General features: G+C 45.8%; 1 protein-coding gene across 1 annotated transcript in view; it reads left to right on the top strand.

The window, feature by feature from the left end:
- Nucleotides 1–10,256: 10,256 nt before the first annotated feature.
- The window catches only part of LOC147751532 (NADH-cytochrome b5 reductase 3-like), a 182,354-nt gene continuing 168,951 nt past the window's right edge, over nt 10,257–23,659 (top strand). The window contains exon 1 of the mRNA XM_086920019.1: nt 10,257–10,550. Within this exon, the coding sequence (XP_086776145.1) occupies nt 10,530–10,550 (21 nt within the window). The 5' untranslated portion in view covers nt 10,257–10,529. The remainder of the gene's footprint in view (nt 10,551–23,659) is intronic.

The raw sequence follows: 23,659 nt of genomic DNA on the forward strand, positions 1-23,659 counted from the left end.
CCTTCTACCTTTCCTTACTTTCAACCTTTCACCCATCCCTCCTTTAACTCTTTTCCCTATCTAGTCTATACCTCCTCTCCCCTCAGTTTGCCCTGAATGCTTTCTTCCCCGTGGCCGCTTCTTTCCGAGCTAAGCTAGCGCTACAAAATGGAATTTGCTGATTCAGGACTTTTTGGCACAATTGAGCCTCTTTAAACAACAAAGAATCGCGGACCTCATGTAGGTGTCTACTCGGCAGTCTGTCTCTTGCAGGCTCGTACTGCCTTGTACTCGACAGTCTCTATCCCCTGCAGTCTCTGTCCATCCCGGCGGCCGGTGTCCCCTGCAGACTCAGAGAGGGGCCCCACCCCCGCCTCCCCGCTCTCGGCTGTCCTCCTCTCCCCTCAGTTTGCCCTGAATGCTTTCTTCCCCGTTGCCGCTTCTTTCCGAGCTAAGCTAGCGCTACAAAATGGAATTTGCTGATTCTGCGCTTTTTGGCACAATTGAGCCTCTTTAAACAACAAAGAATCGCGGACCCCACATACGGGGCACAATGTCACAGCTGCAGTACAGTGAGTCCGGTCGGTGTCATAAATTAACAGTCCCGGCGTCTCCCTCAATATTTGTTTAATGGCACCAACATGGCATGTGGCTCATAGCCAGCCGTGTGAATCTGTAATATTTGAGAATACTGCGAGCTGCCACTAAAGATTAATCTCCAAGATGTGGAAATGAAAGGTTTCTCACTGAGAGGCCATTGCGTGGTTGCCAAAGACACGAGTCTTACCAATCTGTCTTCTTTCTATTTGTATCGAGAAAAAAACCAACTATGTGATTTCTTGCTAAACTAACCACTGCTGGTTTGTTATTTGCTGCTGGCCGCTGGAAGTGTATGCTGTCACTTGGAATGCGTTTTTATCCATCCCTTGGATTAACACCATTTACTTGGGATTGTAATTCAATTCATTATTGCCGCATCCCCAAGGCGGTTCATGAAAACACAAGCGATAGCCAGGTCTTCCAACCATTTCGGGCCAGAGAAAAGCAACCATGCAGATGGAAATAGTAAACATTTTTGGTTTTTGGGATTCGAGCGGTTCTCCCTGGTTCAGCAATATGGCGTCCACTGCTGCCTGCCTTCGGATGTTAAGACCCCAGTTCTTCATTGTGCCTGGTAGCCCACTGCCCATAATGAATGCATTTTTCTATTAATTGTCACTGTAAACGATCTGAGAACACTTAAAATTAAATTTCTCTCTTGAAAATTTTCAGCCTAGAATGGACCCAGACACGGAAACAATAATGCGTTTTATTTTTATACAGATATTCTATATTCAAGTATTTTTTGCTCGCTTTTACCTTCTGGGGCAGACATCTAGATTAGAAAAGCCATCAGTTGCTGTTACCCGAGAGGCTCTGGATTCCAGGGGCTCTGTTTGGAAACCGATGCCAGGGGGTTTAAATTACTACAATTGTGCACGCTTTGTTAAACCTGGCCTATTAATCATGGGGGCTAACCTGAGCGCAGAGGGCCGAGGCGTCTTCGTGGCATGGCTCTCTCGCAGTTTCTCTTCAGACCTCTTGCCAGCTGGCAGGGGTTGTAAAACAAGCACTGCTGTCCGGACAAGTATCGACAAGCAAACATGGCTTTGTTCTGGGAGGCTGTTTAGGTCTTGCTTGACTGCACCGCTGTCCGGTTACCTTATGTTACCAGCTCTTTCAAATATACAGAGAGTGGGCTTGGGCTGAACCCAGAGGACTATCATTCTCTCACCTCTTGCTATTGGTGGTTATGTATATCATTCCACCTCACGTGGAGCGCTCACCCTGCAATACCTGAGAGACTACTTTACATCTCAAAATTGCACTGAATTATCATGCATAAAGTCTTTATGCAATGAGTGTATTGTGTACAGAAATCGATCCCCTTTTCACTGCAGCAGACCTTTCTTTAAGCTTTTAGATTATGACTCCTTATACAAGCCTGGTCTACACAGGCTTTGACAATTTTGGGAAAAGAAGAGTGTGTACTCCAAAAGAGATCAACAAGTACTTATTTGGATTAATATCCGTTCTTTAAAGTTGTCATACAAGACCAGAACTCCTTTAGATTGCAGTGCGACATCTTTATTGTTTGATGAGAAACATTGACAGCCGACACGTGTTTCGCCCCCTATTGGCGATTTGCACCGGGGCTTCCTCAAGGCTGTGAAGAAAGACGGATACATTATATTCGAGTGTATTGAGATAGCAGTTGACCCCAAACAAGAGAGAGAAGGTAGCCACCTAGAGTGAGAAGTTGTTTAGATATTATGTAATATCTCAGCATTAAAGCACTCTTGTGTATTATATTCTACAAGGAACGTGAGGCTGAGATGTATCATGCCTCAAAGGCTTAGTCACGGGTTCTCTTGTGCTCAGAGGTAGTACAGGTGAAGGTAAGTGCAAGGAATTTCATAATAAGACGTGATATTAAAACCAGATAAAACCGTGCGCGTTCCCAATGTCTATGGTTAACCGAGCATTGGGTATGCTCTAGTGATACAGAAAGAGAAACAATAGCCCCCAAACAAACTGATAGGGTGGAAACAAGAAAAAAATTATATATAAAAAGAATCAAGACAAAATCTAACTGTCATACCTATTTTCACATGTACAGCATATATTATTTCACGCCTGGTTCCAAATTGACAAGTTCCAAAATATCAGAGTTTAAATACTCAGGGAGCAGAGTTCTTCTGTAAGTTAAAAAAGGGGCAAATATATATATATCCACAGATTGTTTGTAGTCTAATGTTAAACCTAGAAACTATTCAAACAGTACATGCTGTTCATCACATTCAGCATTTTTAAGGACCAAACATTTGATATGGGAAGTATGTGTGATATAAATTAGACAAATACTCATGTATAAAGATTCTGCAATAGTCCTGATCTAGCACATCAGGAAACACATTGGTATAGACACATTAAAACAGAATATAACATTTAATACTTCAGAGACCAAACAAATAATAACCTGTGGATTGGAGGGAACTGGAATAAGCCCCAAAGTCTGGATCCCCGTTTTTTAGGGTATACATTTTCTACAGCGCTGCTTATATGAAGTAAGGAAGTTTTCAATTTGTACTCAGCATTTGAAGCCATATAGGCAATGGGCCCAAGGTTTATAAATAGCTTTGTTTTTTATGGTTGTCTGTGTTTGATATCACGTGGACCTGGTACTGATACATGTCTAGTATCATGTGCCTGCCTGTCCCGTTATGACCACAGTTAGGGGCTCAGAGAATAACCATGTGGTTACTGGCAAGGTATGTCAAAGCTTGATTTCGGCTGGTTGGAGGGAACGCAAGACACCTTTCAAGGTCGCATGTAATGGCAAACATTAGTATCGGGTCGCGTGTCTTTACACAGGTGCGCCCGTCTTTTAATAAAAGTCGATGCTAAGGAAAGTTAAAAGAGATCGCAGGGAGCCCGCATTATCTTAGGCGATGTTGTTTCAGCCTTTCTTAACTCGAACAGAGACACAGTCCCGTGGGCATATTAGATATTGCAAACAAGCCGCGAGTATAAATCGATACGGAAATAAGTGATTATCGTAGTTACAACATTTACTTACTTTTGAGCTGTTGGGTCTGATGTAACCCCTGCTCGTCGCTCCAAGGCTGAAGTGTGTTCAAACTTGGGAGCATTCATTGATGCAGAATTGCAACCCTTAATGAAATCCCTTCCATCCTACATTAGGGACACTAAGGATGTATTACAAAAACTCGAGAACATAACATGGCAGGAAGACTTTTTCCTAATTGCAATTGATATCACCAGCCTATACACCTCAATAAAACACACAGATGGAATAGCTGCTACCAGAAAATACTTGCAAACCCGTTCAGTCCATCTAACGGCACGCAACAAAATGGTTCTTGATTTCTTGGAATTTTGTCTATTCAATAATTACTTTCTTTTCAATGGCAAATACTATTTACAACTCCGTGGGACTGCTATGGGGGCAAAATGTGCACCCCCGTATGCCTGCCTCCTGATGGATGCTGAAACAACATCGCCTAAGATAATGCGGGCTCCCTGCGATCTCTTTTAACTTTCCTTAGCATTGACTTTTATTAAAAGACGGGCGCACCTGTGTAAAGACACGCGACCCGATACTAATGTTTGCCATTACATGCAACCTTGAAAGGTGTCTTGCGTTCCCTCCAACGAGCCGAAATCAAGCTTTGACATACCTTGCCAGTAACCACATGGTTATTTTCTGAGCCCCTAACTGTGGTCATAACGGGACAGGCAGGCACATGATACTAGACATGTATCAGTACCAGGTCCACGTGATATCGAACACAGACAGCCATAAAAAACAAAGCTATTTATAAACCTTGGGCCCATTGCCTACATGGCTTCAAATGCTGAGTACAAATTGAAAACTTTCTTACTTCATATAAGCAGCGCTGTAGAAAATGTATACCCTAAAAAACGGGGATCCAGATCTGGGGCTTATTCCAGTTCCCTCCAATCCACAGGTTATTATTTGTTTGGTCTCTGAAGTATTGAATGTTATATTCTGTTTTAATGTGTCTATACCAATGTGTTTCCTGATGTGCTAGATCAGGACTATTGCAGAATCTTTATACATGAGTATTTGTCTAATTTATATTACACATACTTCCCATATCAAATGTTTGGTCCTTAAAAATGCTGAATGTGATGAACAGCATGTACTGTTTGAATAGTTTCTAGGTTTAACATTAGACTACAAACAATCTGTGGATATATATATATTTGCCCCTTTTTTAACTTACAGAAGAACTCTGCTCCCTGAGTATTTAAACTCTGATATTTTGGAACTTGTCAATTTGGAACCAGGCGTGAAATAATATATGCTGTACATGTGAAAATAGGTATGACAGTTAGATTTTGTCTTGATTCTCTTAATATATAATTTTTGTCTTGTTTCCACCCTATCAGTTTGTTTGGGGACTATTGTTTCTCTTTCTGTATCACTAGAGCATACCCGATGCTCGGTTAACCTTAGACATTGGGAACGCGCACGGTTTTAATATCACGTCTTATTATGAAATTCCTTGCACTTACCTTCACCTGTACTACCTCTGAGCACAAGAGAACCCGTGACTAAGCCTTTGAGGCATGATACATCTCAGCCTCACGTTCCTTGTAGAATATAATACACAAGAGTGCTTTAATGCTGAGATATTACATAATATCTAAACAACTTCTCACTCTAGGTGGCTACCTTCTCTCTCTTGTTTGGGGTCAACTGCTATCTCAATACACTCGAATATAATTTATCCGTCTTTCTTCACAGCCTTGAGGAAGCCCCGGCGCAAATCGTCAATAGGGGGGCGAAACACGTGTCGGCTGTCCATGTTTCTCATCAAACAATAAAGATGTCGCACTGCAATCTAAAGGAGTTCTGGTCTTGTATGACAACTTTAAAGAACGGATATTAATCCAAATAAGTACTTGTTGATCTCTTTTGGAGTACACACTCTTCTTTTCCTAAACCTCTCTTCTTTTATGAAGCTCAAGAGGTCCAGAGCTTCGAGTCTGTCTCCAACCACCTAAAAAAGGAGCTTATATAAGCGTTGTTTAAACTTGGGAATCTATGGACCTTTCTGTTTTGCTGATCACAGGCTTTGACAATGGCTGGCAGCTGTAATGACCACTCTTTTTGCCTGAAGGTGAGATGGTTAATGCACAATATTCCTGTCTCTTTGCTTCCTTAACATGCCCTCACTTGTGTGGCAGAACTTTGTAAGGTGGTCAGTATTGTTTAGTAGATCTACTGCGGAGGGTAACTCTGAGCGTGGGCATTGGTAAAGAATAGTTGTAAAGTTTTAAATACAGAATAATCTATTGTAGCACTTTGTCATTCAGAATGGCCTGTACCAGCATCCATCAAGCCTCACACATATACCGCAGTGCACATGCTTTCTCTCATTTCCACAATAAGGTCCAATTACCATGCACTACCTTGTCTTGATACATTTTCAAAAGTACATCAATTTTACCTAAAATAATATAAAGTCAGTGAAATTGCTTTACCCAAATTGAAGAAAATATTGACTGAATAGCTGAAAGACCAGTCAATATATAGCTGGCTTCTCCCCTCGAGGTTTTTGAATACCGTGGTTAGTTTTTTTTGCTCTTTTACTATTGACGTATGTGATCAGAAGTTGAGTTGTTGCTCTCTGTCTAGAGCCCTATGGGCTGGTGTCAAATTTAGTAAAGTTCTGTTATTGTTGAAACTCATTGGTACATTGTTTGGAAGTCACAGCAGAGAGGCCAAGCTTTGAATGAGTGAACAGCCTTTATGGCATTGGTCATGTCCATCCATCTGTGTTACTAAATGCACTAGGCACACATTATCACTTGAACTGTTCCTGCTGCAAATACAACAAGCACTGGCGTTGCCAATAGGTCTCGCAGTAGGAAAGTTGGAGCTATTACAATTGCAAATACCAATGCCTTTTATTTTTGTTTTCATTTTAAAAACATAAAGGGCTTTGTCATTTACAAAACCAATAGCTCCAACTTTCCTACTGCGAGACCTATTGGCAACGCCAGTGCTTGTTTCTCATTCCCATGGCCCAGTTGTTGCCTGGCCCTCTGGGAACTGTAGTTTTTAGGTTTCGACCTGGCGAGGGGCAAAGCCCCTCCCAGATCGAAAACTATTGTCTACAGTAGGGATGTTTGGACCGCCTCTGTCTATCATTGGCTAGCTCCATAAATGGAGGCTAGCCATTGGGAGACAGAGGCTGTCAATCGCGCTTTCTCCAGAAAACGCAATTCGGGGGCGTTTCTGGTGCTTTTTTAAGCCCCGCCCCTTTGTCCCGGGCCGCGCTGCGATTGGCTGCCGGCCCAGGACACCCCCGTGACGTCATTCCCGGGCCGCGCTGTGATTGGCTGGCCGGCCCGGGACCTGACTGCCTCTGCAATTTGTGGCTTCAAAAATCGGGAGATTGCCGCTTGTTTTTATCATTTTCGGGAGGCGCACGCCGCATTTACAAGCTATTTGGGACATGCCAAGTTGAGCCACAGAAGTTAGCTTGTTTCCCTGCTTGACTGTGAAAACTTTCGTGGCTTCAAAAATTGGGAGTTTGCCGCTTGTTTTAATCGTTTTCGGGACGCGCACGGCGCATTTACAAGCTATTTGGGACACGCCAAGTTGAGCCACAGAAGTTACCTTGTTTCCCTGCTTGACTGTGAAAAACTTTCGTGGCTTCAAAAATCGGCAGTTTGCAGCTTGTTTTTATCGTTTTCGGGACGCGCACGGCACATTTACAAGCTATTTGGGACAGGCCAAGTTGAGCCACAAGTTACCTTGTTTCCCTGCTTGACTGTGAAAAACTTTCTGAGATAAAACAAGAAGCAGGCGCAAGAAAGAAAAGTGAAATCGGATGACCACGAGTTTGGCGTGTATCAGCAGAAAGAAAAGAACGGTGTCCGTGATACTGCTCATGCCTGTTCACAGATGGCGAGGCTGAATGAACAGCGACGACAAGAAAGGAGAGAAAACAGAAAGCGTCATTATGAGCCGCTTCAATTTACCCAACGAAGACCTCATTACAGACGGAGAGAAACGAGCAGTGTCATCTCATTAACTGCGTGTACTTTATTTTCAGGTGCCGAGCATATTAACCGCTTCCATTTTGTGAGCCCTTTTGCATCTTTTTCCTCAAGTGGCACTGGGTCCGGCAGCAGAGACGTAATGTAAAATGATGCCCTCCCCCCTCCCCCTCCCAGAATGTGAAAGGGACCCCTGAGCCCCCCATCTCACCCCCCCGCACCCCCCACAAACACACACAAGGATTAGGGCCAGCTTTGCTGCTGCGGTCTGCATTGCGGTCCGGTTCCACACGGACCATACTGGCACAGGCAGACGGATTTACTGATTATGGTCGCACGATCACATGTAGACGAGGACGACTTCCTTTCCCCCGGTGCTGCAGCCGCTCATCCTTCGAACTGGCAGTGCTTCCCCAGTCTCCTGGTGCCTTTGAATCCATTTATCACAGTACTTTACACTGCATCTCGCTCATGTCCACAGGACCCCTCAATCTCATATTAATTTATGGGCTTTAGGCTGAATGGAGATCCCTGAAGAGTGGAGGCGGTGGCTGTTTTGCAGGGAGTTGCAGGTAAGTGGCTCGTATTTTGCCTCTGCCGGAAAATAGGGGTCGTGGAAATGGCGAAGTTTCATGCAACCGAATCACACTGAATTACATCCAAATTCCGCGAGACTCTGCGGAATTCCGTTATGTGCGGGGGTGGTCATTTGGCGCTATTTACATAGTGCTAAATGCACCCTCTTGTCCCCCATTTTTTTTACGAAGGTGCATTTTGTACTATGAAAATAGCGCAGCCAAACATACCGTGGGGCATGTAGTGGTTTCTCCACGTTGGAAGCCATTGCATACTTTTAATCTCAGTTGCGGAATGTAATGAATCCGATTATTCCAAGTTAGAAGACTCCGCCGGCGGAATCAAAACCTCCCCCAGGCCCCTGCAAAGGTAGCGGGTTACAGCGACCACTGGCGGCGGAAAGAAGTCAAACTGCAGAATCCTGGACCTTATGTGAGAGGTGAAATTTGGGCAGAGTTGTCGATGCGCCTGGCCGGACTGCAGCTCTGGCTGCCCCTGCCCTGTGTTGGGTATTGATCACCAGCGCGTCCCGTGCCCTCTGTGCCCGCAGGCGGGGCAGTGGGGGCACAGACAGCCTGCAGTGGGGCGCAACCCTGGAGCTCACGTGCCCCGGCCCTCAGGGGTGCCTCAGGGCGCTGTCTCTGAAGCTGGCTTGTATTTTAGACCGTGTCATGCGCTATGTTTATTTCTACCTGCTATTACACAAGGACTTCCTGTCCCTTTACACGTGAGTCAGTGTGACTCAGTCGCCACGAGCCCCGTCAAAGGCGCTCTGTGTCGCTGGTTATTCTTCCGATATCGCCGAGCTGCATAATTTGGACTGGAAAATAATTCAACTTTCACTCGTTGGCTAGGAAAAGGTGAAGTTGAATCTGTCTGAAAGCCCTGAGGCCCTGGTTGTGCTCGCCTGGGGCTCACAAGTAGTGAAATGTCCGTGCTTGCTTCTGCGCAGCATCTTCCCTGACGTCACTGTGGGTACAGCATCCTGTGTTCAGGCTGTCGTTGAATCGGTGAGCAGACTTGGAAAAGCGCAGGACTGCAAAGCCCATTCCTTCTAGGCGTCCGCAGGATCTTTTTGGGCATTTAGTTACTTTTCTTCATTTTTCTTCCGTGTCTGCACTGTCCAGGGTGTGGGCACTCTCCACACCTTGGGCATTCTAAAGTGATTGCTGCCTCTGTGGTCTCCTGTGCGAGCTGCGTCTCTTCCAGTGTTTTTACACACACTGAGCCTTAGTGTTCCACTCAATTTTTAGCAACATATGAGACACTTTTTAAGGTCGTAAAAATGTCACACGTGTAGGAATAGCACCGTCCCACCTATATCTGTACCCCCTTACTTACAAAAATACGACACCCCCATGTCCAATTCAACCCTGTAAGCTTAACAGCTGTGTAGGCATCCTAGAGCCTTGAAACAGTGAATGTGTACCCGCACAGTACAGCCCTTGCGATCGTTATGCAGTTGGCATGATTTTTTTTTACTGTTGCTGCTCATGCTCTGTGTGCTTCCACTTTAGCTGTTCATGAGGTGTGCGCCCCCTTCCTACCTGTGGGTGAAATTTCACAAACGATGTTTACATGCACACAGACAATGCAGACCCACAAAAGGCGAAACCATTGCATTGTAAATGCTTGTTTACACTTATCTTGGCTGCTATATAATAAAATGCAAGATAAGAAAGCTTAGCATTGTCAATCAATGTGTTTTTCCATGTTCAGGACTAGTGGCTGAGTTGGAGAAAATTATGTCTAGACAGCATGTACATAGACAGGGCTTGGGTATGTATGACTGGTATGAGCACCTGATGTCGAGGAAACGTCAGAGTATGAAAGACGCAGATACAAAGACATTTAGTGGAGGGATGGTATTGGCGCTTTTACAGTGGCTGTGCATTCTGGCATCTTCTTCACTTATGATGTCCTCATATACTTATTAACACCTTTCTAGACCCCGAGGTGCATGGCAGAAAATGGGCTATGCATCATTCACGAAATATGGCTAAGTATATATCCGTGTACTTTGGCCCTTTGCCGTACATATAATTGAACAAATACTGTTCCAATATGGCCGCCAGGTTACACTGGCTTTTGGGGCAAGCTGTAGGCGAGCTGAGGACATTCCTTGATTCAGCAGACAAGTACGCCACCTGTAAACTACAATTAGTTCCAAGGTTTCAGTTTAAGACAAAGAGCTAGAAACAACCACTTATACAGACCATCGCGGACCTATCCGAGCTCTGGCATCAGGATAGGGTCGCAGCTTAGTCCTTCCTTTGTGTCAACAGCCTTGGGAGTGGCCGCTGAGCTCACCACAGACTTTTCTGCAAGCCAGAGGATCTCCATCAGAGACACTGTGACCCCTGTTACTTACCGCGATGGGCGCTCAAATTAGCACGGTAGGTGTCTCATAAGGGAGAAAGCATCATATAATTTGGATGCTGAGCTGTAGACTTAGCAGCGGATGTCCACATGTGGTTTACGCAGGCGTAGTTTCGAGAGTGCATACTGGTAAGGCTTTCTTCATCCACTTTCCCACTAGTGCATAAGTCTGGGTGAAAGAGGCCGAGGAAGTGGATGCACGCCTATCTGCAGTTCCAGGAGTTAGACACGCAGTTTCAGCAGTGCTTTAAGTGGCATAAAAAGGAGGTGGCAATCCGAAAGTGAGCCCTAAGAAGCATAAACTAGAAACACTTCCCAAGAGGCGTGGCCAATTTAATTAAGGGTGTGTCTTTAAAAACATATAAGTAAAATCCCTCAGCTGGTAAGGCGTGACATTTGACCAGTATTTAGGGTGCCTGTTAGTTTTCTACTTTGACATCCAGACATCGCACATAAATGGAGGTGCACAAAACACGCCAGACCTATTCTTTGTCAATTGGTCTGGCTTGTTTGCAGTACGAGCTGATAATTAAGTAACAATACTGGTTTGGTTATGAATAATTATAGAGTTGACTTTCCCATTTAAGCCCTGCATTTTCTTTTACTTTCTCTCTGTCAATATTTCGACAGTGTATTTTCTTCAAACACTTAAGTATAGAATCTATAGGCATATTGCTCTGTGTGATCTGCAAAAGGGCTATGGATTGGATGAGCATATAGTCTGAACGAACAACTGTATGATCCACTGAGAAACTGGCTGTCATTTCAAGGCCAACCACAACCTGAAGACGCATAAATGTTATTTCGTCCGCAGTACAATGATACAACAGTAACATGCTGCATGAAAAACCCTGTAGAAAAAAAGCAAACGCTCTTAAAGAATGCATTTTAGGTAAAAGATGTGAAATGTAAATAGAAACTACCTCACTGATTCCTGTACCTGTTTCTGTCATGTGCCATGTAAGGCTCTCTGATACCCGCAAGGGTTTTGTTTGCGCTATATAAAACCTTTACATAAATAAATATCAGTTTTTAATTACTGGCCGTTTTGCAACCTAGAGGGACGTGGCCCACTTAAAGCCCTGCTTTTCAGAGAAAATAATTTCCATGAGGTAGCACCCAGCATGGGCTGGGTGGATCAGAAACCCCTCATGCTGTGGTCACCGACTGTGAATGTGTCATTGACCAGAACAGTGGCGGCTGGTGGATTTTGAAAGTGGCGGAGCGAAAAAAGTTGTACCCCAATGTAATAAGCGAGCGAGCGAGCTTGAACTGCAAAAGGAGGGTGCGCAAGAAAATTTGGGAAAAATGGATTCAAATGGTGCGTTTTACACCACATATTTACTGCAAATTGTTGAAAAAAGAGGATTCCAAGTATAGAATTTTGAAGCACAAGTGTGTAGAAAACATTAGAATCAAATCAACAATGTGCCCAATCCTCAAACTGGTCTGCTTGCAAAATGACCCCCATACCAAGCACATACAACCAATAGAAACAGGCCCTCTAAATGTCTCCCACTTGTAACACATCTCTGAACCACCTATGTTTTAAATCAAGCTTCGGATCGCATTGCAGCACTGAGACAGCCAATATCCATGGTTTGTTTTGCAGTTTTTACATACCATAAACATGGGGCAAGGGCATTAGAGTGCTATTATATGAGCATCAGAAAGCATTACACACAGTTAGATATATTATTTTTGGCACTGAGAGATTAAGAAATTTGTCCAGAATCAATGCATTTTGAGCTGGCGCCGGGACTCAAACCTGGTTCCACAGGTCCAAAGTCGGCAGCTCTGGCCATAATGCACTCAATGTCCCCTTTCCATACTTGACATATCATCAGATTTCGACACTTGATCATTAAGCGCTCGTTATTAGCCTCTCATAGTTCATATGCTCCAACGGTACTGTATTTCATTGGTTTGTATCCTATGCCTGTGTGCTTGCTCCCAACCTTCCCGCAGTATGCTCCTCACAATGCAACATCTTGAAATTCTACTTTCTGAACAAAGAATCAAGATTCACCAATATGCAGATGACACAATTGTACATAAACAGTCTCTACAGTGAATGACATCAGCTTTCTCAAGCACTGCCTCTCAGTTGCGTACCAGAAAATGCAGCTTCTCATAAGTTGCTATAACACAAAACTGTACCTTAGTTATAATGGGGCTTCGTAATTTCTGGCTAAACTTGGATGTGAATGAACGAGTCTTATCTTCTAAGGATATGCCATGGTCGCCTCTCCTCATGTGTTATCTGGGCCGGGGTGCCAAGTTGCAGGTCTGCACCGCTCCGGGACAAGTCTGTTTATCAGCTAGAGGGAATCAGGGCACATTTATTGAAGCCCGAGTCACTACATGACAACAAGCCTCTCCCTAATCCACTTCACCGCCAATGACAGGCACACCCCAGGAGCACCCCTAAACTCCACCTGTGCCCATCATCTGCTCCCCGCAGCGGATCTCAAACCAAGTCATAGCATCTAGAAGCCCACTTGAGGTTGAGTGCTTAAATGTCAGACGCATTAGGTAAAATTCTTCTGGCACCGTCTGTCAAGTCCACTGTTAATATTAATTCGAACAGAAAGAAGAGTCCACGTCTTTCTCGCAAACAACACCATGCCTCCTTGATATCAATTTGTTTTGTGTCAAAGAAAATGCAGCCCAGACCAGTGATCGCACAGGGAGCAGCTGTCACATTCACACGTTTTTGATTTAAATTGGAAGACCTATTTTGCAGCGTGCGGGCTGCTCTCGGTGTAATGTTAATACTTCACGATGTAAAGGGTTAACCAAACATGGCAGAGAAGGCCCATCTTAGAGTGGAGAGACACCCGGTCTGGGCTCGCAAGTAACTCAAAGAGAAATATTTAATGGCAATAGGCTATTTAGTCTATCCTGCGAGACTTTTTTGAGCCCAAGGACACACCTCTTGCAATGCCCTGGGCTGTTTGCCTTGCCACTGTGCCACAAGTGTTAACTTCATGCTAATGATTAAGTTAGCTCGATAGTTCTGGGGAGTATAGCCAGCTGAGGGGGTTCCGCTTTCGGGGGCGCTTTCACAGAGGCAGCTCCCATTTGAAGGGCCTCCTGTTCTTACCCACACATCGCCTGAGCTCACACCTGCTGTCTGCCTGGGCCGCACTGCCTTGCCTTGCTTCCACACAGCCTCTCTCTTTACTGGGTAATCACAGAGCTGGCTGGCAGTTTATGTAGCAGGGCCAGTGTGAGGGGGACAGGGCGAGTGAACAGCGAGTGGAGGGAGGGGAGAGTCAGAATCGGAAATCTGCTGGAGGAAGGGAGTGTGGGGAGATGTGAGGCCACAACATATTTTATTTAAAGCTGGCACTATCATGACAGAATTTTTTAAATAAAATAAATAACACTAACCTATGGCAAACTGAACCACGCGAAAACTCTTCTGCTTGTGACAGCCCGAGCTGGTTTCTCGCTGCTCTGGAACACTTATGGGTGATGCACTGGAGCTCAAAAGCGCCATTGCGTGGGAAGCAGCCACCTCGAGTCTGCGCAGACTCGATTTCTCTGCTCCCCCTCTGTTTACAGCCTCTACCCCGCCCTTTCCCAACTCGTTACAGTGACTAGTTGGGAAAGGGCGGGGTAACCATATTCTCCACTCCCTGATTAACATTTATTTTATTTTTATTTAAAACTTATAATGCGCGACAGTTACCCACAGTGGCTTTCCCGGCGCAAGGGATAGACTAAAGAAGAAAAAAAGGACATTACACAGCATTATTAACAGCTAAAATGGCCGGAAATCTATTGGAAGAGTAAAGTTTTCAATTTTTTGCGGAAGCAGAACATGTTAGTCTCGGATTTCAGAGCAGTGGGTAGCGCATTCCAAGATTTGGGGCCTAGATGGGAGAAAGATCTTCCCCCCCATCTTCACAAGCTTAAATCTTGGAATGACGAAGTCACAGTTAGCCGAAGATCTTAATGTGCGGCTAGGCCTGTACGGTTGAACAAGGCTCTGAAGATACAGAGGAGCTGAGCCCTGCTTAATTTTAAAAAGGTAGCATAGGGCTTTAAATTTTATGCGGCTCGGGATCTTGAGCCAATGTAGATCTCGAAGAGCCTGAGTTGCCGAAGATCTCCTCGGGATGTTACATAAAAGTCGAGCTGATGAGTTCTGTACTACCTACAGTTTATTTATGGTCGCAGCATCGGCACCAAGGTAGAGGACGTTACCATAGTCCAGACGAGATGTTACTAACCTCTGGACGACGGTTCTCCTAGTGGCATATGGCAACATCCAGAGAATTTTCTGGAGCCATCTCACGGTGGAAAAACAGATGGCAGCCACCTTGGTAGCCTGTTGCCGCATAGAGAGCTTGTCATCTATGAGGAATCCAAGGTTGCGAACCACGGGGACCGGTAGGGGGAGGGGACCCATGGCATCAGGCCAGTGTTGCGGGCCTCAGAGATCTTTATGTTTCCCCAAGATGACAATCTCGATCTTGTCGCCGTTTAGCTTGAGGAAATGCCTTTGCATCCACTCAGCCACTCGTGACAATCCAGTTTTCAGACTAGACACGCAGCTGCCTTCAGTGCTGGAGAGGGAGAAAACAATTTGTGTATCGTCGGCGTATGAAAAAATAGTCAGCCCAGCATCCTCTACGATGGAAGCTAGAGTTTTGATGTAAATATTAGATAATAAAGGGCTGAGAATGGACCCCTGAGGGACGCCATACGCCGAAGGACAAATATCAGATACGGCTTTCGTGGAGAAGACCTGGAAAGTGCGTGCACTTAAAAAGGAAGCAATCCAGGCCAATGCGGGACCATCTACTCCCAGGGACTGGAGAGAGTTCAATAAGATGGAATGAGACACGGTATCGAACGCCGCACTCAGATCCAAAAGGATGAAGGCAAAAGTTTCCCCGCGATCGATACCGTGCCCCGGCACTTTAGGGCTTCACTGTAAGACGCCCGGGGCTAATTTTATCCCCACGGCATCAGGGGGTGGAGACTGGTGTGCAAGTCTATGTCTTTGACGAGCTGATGACCTCACAGGCCTCAGGGCTATGAGATCCTCGGCCCGGCAAACACTGTAGACTTTGCTCACTTAGCGTCAGCGTCAATGCAGATTGCAGTGCCATCACACAGCGACTGGCAGGCAGTGTGCAGCAGCAGTCCCGCCGTAAAAAATGGCTATCACTGTCCTATGCATTTTACAAAGATAAATCAATTAGCCTTTAAAGAGTGCCACGCTGCCAGCTGAAGTAAAGGGGGAGGAACCCCGATGCCCTAAAAGAGAAACAGCCACTGGACCGGAATCTATTAGATGATGCTAAGTCTGCTTCCTATTTATCAAGCATAACTTCAGCTTCATGGCTCAAGAAGCTGTCTAGGTAAACACCCTATGCATGCTCAAGAACATAAACTTGTAGAGTGGCCGCTCTAGTGTTCACGCTACGTCATCATGTAGCGTGAACGGCGGCCAAAGGACACGATACTTGGTAACTCAGGATGCATTGAGAAGAGAACGTAAAGGTGGAGAGGCAGGGTAGTACTCTGTAAGTGGTAGACAAGCTTAAGAGAGCGTGGAGGAAGTATTGGTGTAATTACCAAATGCACGGAGCGGGTCCCCGGCTATCAGTCGGCGTTCAGAGGAAGGATTTTAAAGCATGCCCATTGCAATCATTGATCCTCTTGCTTCTTCCTTTTGTTGCGTAGACGTTCCTGTTGAAATGTACAGCGGGAAACAGGGAGCAGGATTAAAAACTCCTCGCGTTACAGCTCTGCAGAGTACCGTTTACATTGGCACTTCATTTATGAAATAAACGGTCATTTGAACCGAACAATGATGTTTTCTTATTTCAAATTAATTAGCTAATGGGCCTTGCTGTGCACGAGGGCACGCCTTATTACCACGCGTTGCAGAATGCCCTGATTCAGCTACAATGTGCGTAGAATTTTGAAAGAAAATCGCTTTAAACTGATGTGCATGATGGGACTAAGTTGCCTGCCAAGTGTAAAGAATTGTCCAGGTGCACACCAGGATCGGGCAGAGGGGCAGGTTAGGGGGCACTTTGTGATTAAGATATTCACTTATATAAACGCTATACTGGATTGGCCTCAAGCGGGCAGGTCACTGTCCCTTGTATGTGTACCTTCGAGCCACGCCGTTAGGTGGCGCAAGGCATCATCAGGCGGAACTGGGGGGCTCATTACACTTAGAAGACTCAGAAGGCGCTGCAGGCCGCCCTGTGGGCTAGGTGTGTGCCGGATAATTGTGCCAAATGCTAGCTGTTGGAACTGAACATTAACAACGGCGTGACAAGTTCATTACCGTGAAGAGAAGAAGAACGGCCCACCAGCAGGCACAAAACGAGCAGCACTGGCAAAGCGGTGGAGGCTGTCCCCTGTCAGATATGACATTTGGCAGGAAAGAGTACGTGTCTTCACATATACTATTCTCAGGGGAAGAGAGGAACGGAAAAGAACCTATGAATTACAATGGGTTTAAGGCTGCTGAAGAAAGACGGAACACTATAGGGAAATGCGTTAATTGACTCCATCGACGTGTAGTTTTAATAAATTTAATATAAAAAAAGATCTTATGTTTACACACGTTTCTAAAAAGTAAAATGTGAGTGCAGGAGCATTTAGTCACCACTTATGAGAACTTATATTTGTCAATTGCAAACGTTACTATTTGAGCTTGCAACTCGGGAGTTGTATCCAAGGAAGTGGGAGGCGATGCCATTTGTGTATCCATAGCCCTTTTTATTATCCTGAATGTCATGTGGCCATTCATTTCAAAAGACCGCTGCATTATTTATCGTAATGTGCTTCACCCACAGCTCTTTTTTATCACATCAGTATTGCTGGTGCCATTAGTAGAAGTTGGGTCTTCAGTTTTTTAGGTCTCGACCTGTTTTCATGTTTTACCCACACTGCCCAAAACCAGTGTCATGGCTCCTCTTACCGAGTGGCTGCTGAATTGTGAGAGATTGATGCCTGCTCCTTGCATAACCCATCGGATCCAGCGTGCTTTAGTGGGTGGCGCAACCATTTTGATGGGCCTTCCGTAAGGAAATCAACAGATGGCGCTCCCCAGTGGGGCGGGTTTCTTCTGTGATGCTTTCGTATTCTTTGAGTCATTGGACAACACACAGTTTAGGGGAGTTATTAAAAGCTGGTTAAGAAATCAGTGTGGAGTCTGACTTGGTTCTGCGGGCAATGTGGAAGGTAACGCCCTTTGGGGTGTAAACCCGTCCTAAGATGTCTAGTGCTCGAACGTCCGACACTCTGCGGCAGTAGATGAGACACAAGAGCATCGCCAATTTCGCTGAAAGCTCTTTTCGGGACAGATATCTACTGGACTGCCAAGATTGAAACTGGTGGAGCACTTTATTAATGTCCCAAAGTGATGAATTCCTGGATTATGGAGGGAGGGTTATACGTATGCCCCTCAACAACTTACAGACCATTGGGTGTTCACCAACTGGGCGGCCTTTGATCGGTGTATGGCCTACCGAAATCGCAGATCTATAGGAGTTAATCGTACGGTACGCCAAACCTTGAGATGCGAAGGATGCCAGGAAGTTCAGAATTGTTACCAATTCGCACCGCATGGGATCCTGATCATTCCGAACACACCAACTGACCCATCTAGACCAAGCTGAACTATAGGGCTTGTGTGTGCTGTCTGCCCACGCTGCACCCAGCAGCTGCTGAGCTTCTGTTGAAAGGCCATGGACTCTCCAGTGATGCCTGAAATCCGCCTGGCCATCAACGGCATTCTCCCTTGCTGGAGCAGAGTGTGGGGTTGACCTTGAGGATCCCTAAGGAGAATAGGATCGCGGGGTGGAAGGATTGGAGAATCCCAGGAAAGTTCTGGAAACCATACTTGCGACCTCCAATACGGTGTGATCAACACCACTCTCACCTGTTGTCTGCGGGTATGTGTTGTGAGCCTCATGATCATCGCGAATGGGGGAAAGGCATAACAGTTTCCTCGGTCCAATTCTGGAGAAATGCGGCCGCAAGAGGGTCCAGCTTCCAGCTGTATAATTTTGGAAGCTGGTGATCCAACCTGGATGCGAAAAGGTCCACTGAGAAAGGCCCCCACTTCGCGTGTAGTTTCTGGAAGACCCGCGGCTGCAGCTGCCACAGGCTCATGTCTGACCAATGCCGGGAGCACCAATCCGCCACCACGTTGGAAACACCCAGGAGGTACTCCTTCTTCACCAAGGTATTGCGGGAGAGGCAGAAGGTCCACAGATCCTTGGCCAGGTCCGCTAATGCTTTGGAACCCCCTAGATGGTTGATGTAACGCACCACCGAGATATTGTCCATCTTTAACAGCACGATGATGGAGGCTTTGTCCTTGGTCCAGCACCGTATCACGAAGGAGCCCGCCATCAACTCCAGGCATTTGATGTGGAGCTGACCTTCTGCGACAGACCACTTTCCTCCTGTAAAGGAGTCCCTGCAACGAGCTCCCCAGCCTGACTTGCTGGGGTCCGACTATTACTAAGTGCATATCACAACCGAATATGTCTCTGCCATTCCAGGCTTCCATATGGTCGAGCCACCACCTCCTCTCCATGCGGACTTCCTTCGTGAGAGGTACCTGGTCCGCGTACTGAAGGCCCTTGCGAAGGTGAGAGGCCTTCAGGCGTTGAAGTGCTCGGTAATGGAGCTGACATGGAAAGATTGCTTGAATTGACGAGGCCAGGCGACCCACCAACCGGGCTACCTGTCTGAGCGAAGTGGATGAGCGGGCTAACATTCTTCTCAGTTCCCTGCGTATCTAGGTAATTTTCTTCGGGCCACTGAATCTATGGTGAACCCCAGAAACGTCACCTTCCTGGAGGGGGTCAGCAGAGACTTTTTGTCATTGATGACAAACCCCAGATTCTGGAGTAGGTCCACTGTCCCCTGCAGGACGGTAACCAGGCGCCGGGGACACTGTTCTAGGAGCAGGATATTGTCAAAGTAGATGATGAGGTGTATACTTTTGGCCCGCAGTGTTTCCACCACTGGTTTGAGGACCTTCGTGAAACACCCCAGGGCTGACGAAAGCCCGAACAGAAAGGTTGAAAACTTGTCAACCTGGCTCTCCAGAGAAACTGCAAGCAATGCCTGTGCGGGGGAAAACGGGTACTGCTAAGTACGTGGCCTTTAAGTTCAGGCGGACCAGTCAGTTGTTGGGTTGCAATAGGTCCCGCAAGAGATGGATTCCCTCCAGCTTGAAGTGGTGGTATACCAGCCACTGATTGAATTCTTTGAGATTTATTACTGGACGTTGACCCCCGTCCGTTTTGTCTATGAGGAAGATGTTGCTGAGAAACCCTTTTAGGGTGCAAGTGAGAGGGCACTATCGCTCCTTTTCGCAGAAGATCCTTCACCTCCTTGTTGATGAGCGTGGCTTTGTCTTGTGCGAAAAACAGGGGTTTGGGGCGAATGTCTTGAACTAACTACCTCTGCACCCGGCTGCCCCCGTGCCGCTGAGGGTGTACCAACTGTACCTACCTGACCCTGGGGACCCCTGAGTCTATGCCCATAACCTTAACTTCACTGGTCGAGTACTCACCTGGAAACCGGTAACAATCTTACCTGCCATTGGATAACAGACAGGTTTGACTCGAAAAATCTTCTAAGTGTCTACTTTTGAAAACTTAAAATGTTCATATAAAATCAACCGAATTCCGAAGTACTCACCTGTGATCAGGAGAGAAGCCAGTACTGTACCTTGTAGCCCAGTACTGAACCGCAAAAGTAATCCTTATCGTGTTTACTAGTAACTTGTATTTTCTCCATTGTAATCCATTGTTTGTTTTTCTATGAAATTTCTTGTGTCTACTTTTGAAAACTTGAAATATTCCTTAAAAATCGTACCTACTACTGAAAGGTATTTATTTACCTGTCTTAAGTTGAGATCCCAGTTCTGGACCTAGGAGCCCAGTACTGCAGTACAAAAGTAACGAGAACGTACTTTACCTGTAACCTGAATTTTTTTCCATTGGATAACATTGCTAGATTTTCACTGACAAGTTTCTAAGTGCGAACTTTTGAAATTCCTTTATATTCCTTAAAAAGGATTGCAATAACCAAAACGTTTTTACCAAACTGTTTTCAGCACACACCCCAAGACTGAATCTAGGATCTAGTCCTGGAATTACAAAAGTAATCTACAAAGTAATTAACTGCCTTTTTGTAGAAAAATCTATTGAGGTCAATGTTAAATTGTGTTTAGAATTGTGTTGCATACTGCAACCTCTGTACCTATTGTGTTTACCCAGTTATTACCTTTCTGCAAAGTAATTACCTGAGATCACCCATAATTGAGAAAAGTATATTTTGATACCTGTTGGTTCTAAAAATAAAACCACTATATCTTTTGATATAAAAACAATTGACCTGGAGTTCAGTCCTTGAGTGTGTGTAAACTTTTGCTGACTTAGTGTGTAAAACACATGCTTTACACTGTCCTCTGGTACTGCCTTACTGCTCGACCAAGCTACCACTTTTTGAGAGTAAGGTCAGCCCTGACTTTAACCCCTGTTATACCTCTGGGGTTTATGGTCTCTATACATACTGTACCTTACTTTGGTCCAGTATATATAGAGCCACTTACTCACAATCTCTCAGAGATTCTCTCCCTGAATGAGGCCCTGAAGCTGACCGTCCAATGGCTCTCCTCCAACCAACTCAAACTCAATGCAAAGAAGACAGAATTTCTTCTAATCTCCCTGCCTAAAACCAACCCTGAGACCCAGACCTGGATTAAAGCCATCACAGCTTCAAATTGTTCACCGACCATTGTGAACTCGGCCAAATCTCTGGGAATAACCTTGGATTGCAACTTGAACATGCGAGACCACATCAACTCAATGGCCAAATCTGCCAGATTCCACCTGAGCTACCTATGGAAACTGAAAACCTTTCTTGACGCTCCCGACCTAAAACTGGCAGTCCAAGCACTAGTCCTTTCTAGACTGGAACATGGCTGTTCCATCCTCTCTGGTTTACCCAAGCGTTTCCTAGCACCTTTAAAAGCCTGCCTCAATGCAGCCGCCAGACTACTCACCGGCACAAGAAAATTTGATCACCTCTCTCCTCACCTGAAAGCGCTGAACTGGCTTCCTCTCGAGGCCAGAATACAACTTAAGCTGGCATGCATCACGCACAAGGATCTACACTCAAACTCCCCTGCATATCTTGCACAGAAACTTGTGGTATCCGGAGAAATCAGAAACTCACCGTCTGCCTGTGCCCTTCTACTCCAGCCTTCACGCTTTCGGGAAAAAAAAACCTATAATCGGGTGTTCGCTGGGGCTGCACCAGAATATGGAACTCCTTCTCACCCGCCATCAGAAGAATCCCCTCTCTTGCATGCTTCAAAAAGGAGGCTAAATCCTTCCTCATGGGTAAATTCCTCGGCTAAACCCCGTTCCACAACCACCACAGAGACTATTGCATCCCTCCTTTGACCTTTCGCCCCACCAAGAAACCTGGGGCCTGTCCTCAGCAACTGTAATATTAATCTGTATTTGTATACTTCTATCTCTCTTGTACTCAGCACCACCCCCCTCCCTAATTTATGTTATACTCTTGTGATCCCATGCCTCTTGTACAACTCTATGACTCGGTAAAGCGCTCTGATAACCTAAAGGGTCAAGTTCGCGCTCTATAAAACACTAAAATAAATAAATAAACTTACTTTCATCCTCGCTGGGGCCCCACTCCTTTAAACTGTCCGAACAATCGTAATTTTCTTATTTGGGTAAGTTCTCCTAGCGCTGTGATGTCCCTTGGGATGAATGTTGCTCTTAATAAATACAAATAAGATCACCAATCCTAAACATTTTCCCAAGTTATGTTAGAAACTGAATTTCTTCTTGGAAATGCTTGCTTGACGTTATTGCTGAAAAACCCGATTCCACACTTTATCAAATTGCAGGGTACACTTGACTTTTGACACAAGGCTAGTGAATGGTGACTGTTGGATCTCAAAGTTTCGCTCTGAAAACTAGATTTTCAGCTTGATTGTGTATGCTTTCTAGCTCTGTTTTACTGTGTTTCATAGCTAAATACCTTCAATTGTTGCGATCATCATGCTTTATATTTTGCCTATCGGATTGCTAAACTTCCGTTCTAGCGTATTTGTTGTTTGACCTCATCTACCAACCCTCATGCTCATATATATTGCTTATTTGTCCATCTTGCTGGTCTGAGAGAAGATGGATGTTTATCAGAGGCCTTAAAAGAACACAATTGTTTTTCTTAATTACAAGCATCCCTTTTTAGGTCGAAGGCCTAAAAGGCTGCGCTTGCGCAGTCTTAGGCCGGAGATTTAATGAGTCTGAGTAGCGGCGAAGGTCCCGCCTCCGTGCCCCATCTCTCCTTCATTGGCTGGCTTCCTAAACGGAGGCCAGCCATTGGAGGAGAGATGCGTCACTCCAAACAAGCTCCGTCCTTTTCGGATTTGGGGGCGTAATTTTTGATGTTCTTTAGACAGTGACGTTGCCCGTCACTCTGAACATCAAAACCACGCCCCCAAATCGGAAAAAATCTCGGAGCTTGTGTCCGCCATTTTCGATCCTTCGCAGTGAAGGTAAGATCGTGGCTGTTTCCCTCCGTGCCTTCTTCCCCCTGTCTGTTTCCCGCCCCCCTCCCGCTCGCCGTGTATTTTCGCTGTCCGTGTGTGTGTTTCCCGCCCCCTGTTTGTTTCCCGCCCCCTCCCGCTCTCCGTGTATTTTTGCTGTCCGTGTGTGTGTTTCCCGCCCCCTCCCGCTCGTGTGTGCATTTCAGAGCGTCTGTTTCCCGCCCTCCTCCCGCTCGCCGTGTATTTTCGCTGTCCGTGTGTGTGTTTCCCGCCCCCTGTTTGTTTCCCGCCCCCTCCCGCTCTCCGTGTATTTTTGCTGTCCGTGTGTGTGTTTCCCGCCCCCTCCCGCTCGTGTGTGCATTTCAGAGCGTCTGTTTCCCGCCCCCCTCCCGCTCGCCGTGTATTTTCGCTGTCCGTGTGTGTTTCCCGCCCCCTGTTTGTTTCCCGCCCCCCCTCCCGCTCGTGTGTGCATTTCAGAGCAGATACCCGCATCATGGTACGAGTTATGATAATGCTTGTTATAGCTTCATCTCGAGTTGG

Source organism: Lissotriton vulgaris, chromosome 1_1 (assembly GCF_964263255.1).
Source record: "Lissotriton vulgaris chromosome 1_1, aLisVul1.2, whole genome shotgun sequence".
Taxonomy (NCBI): domain Eukaryota; kingdom Metazoa; phylum Chordata; class Amphibia; order Caudata; family Salamandridae; genus Lissotriton; species Lissotriton vulgaris.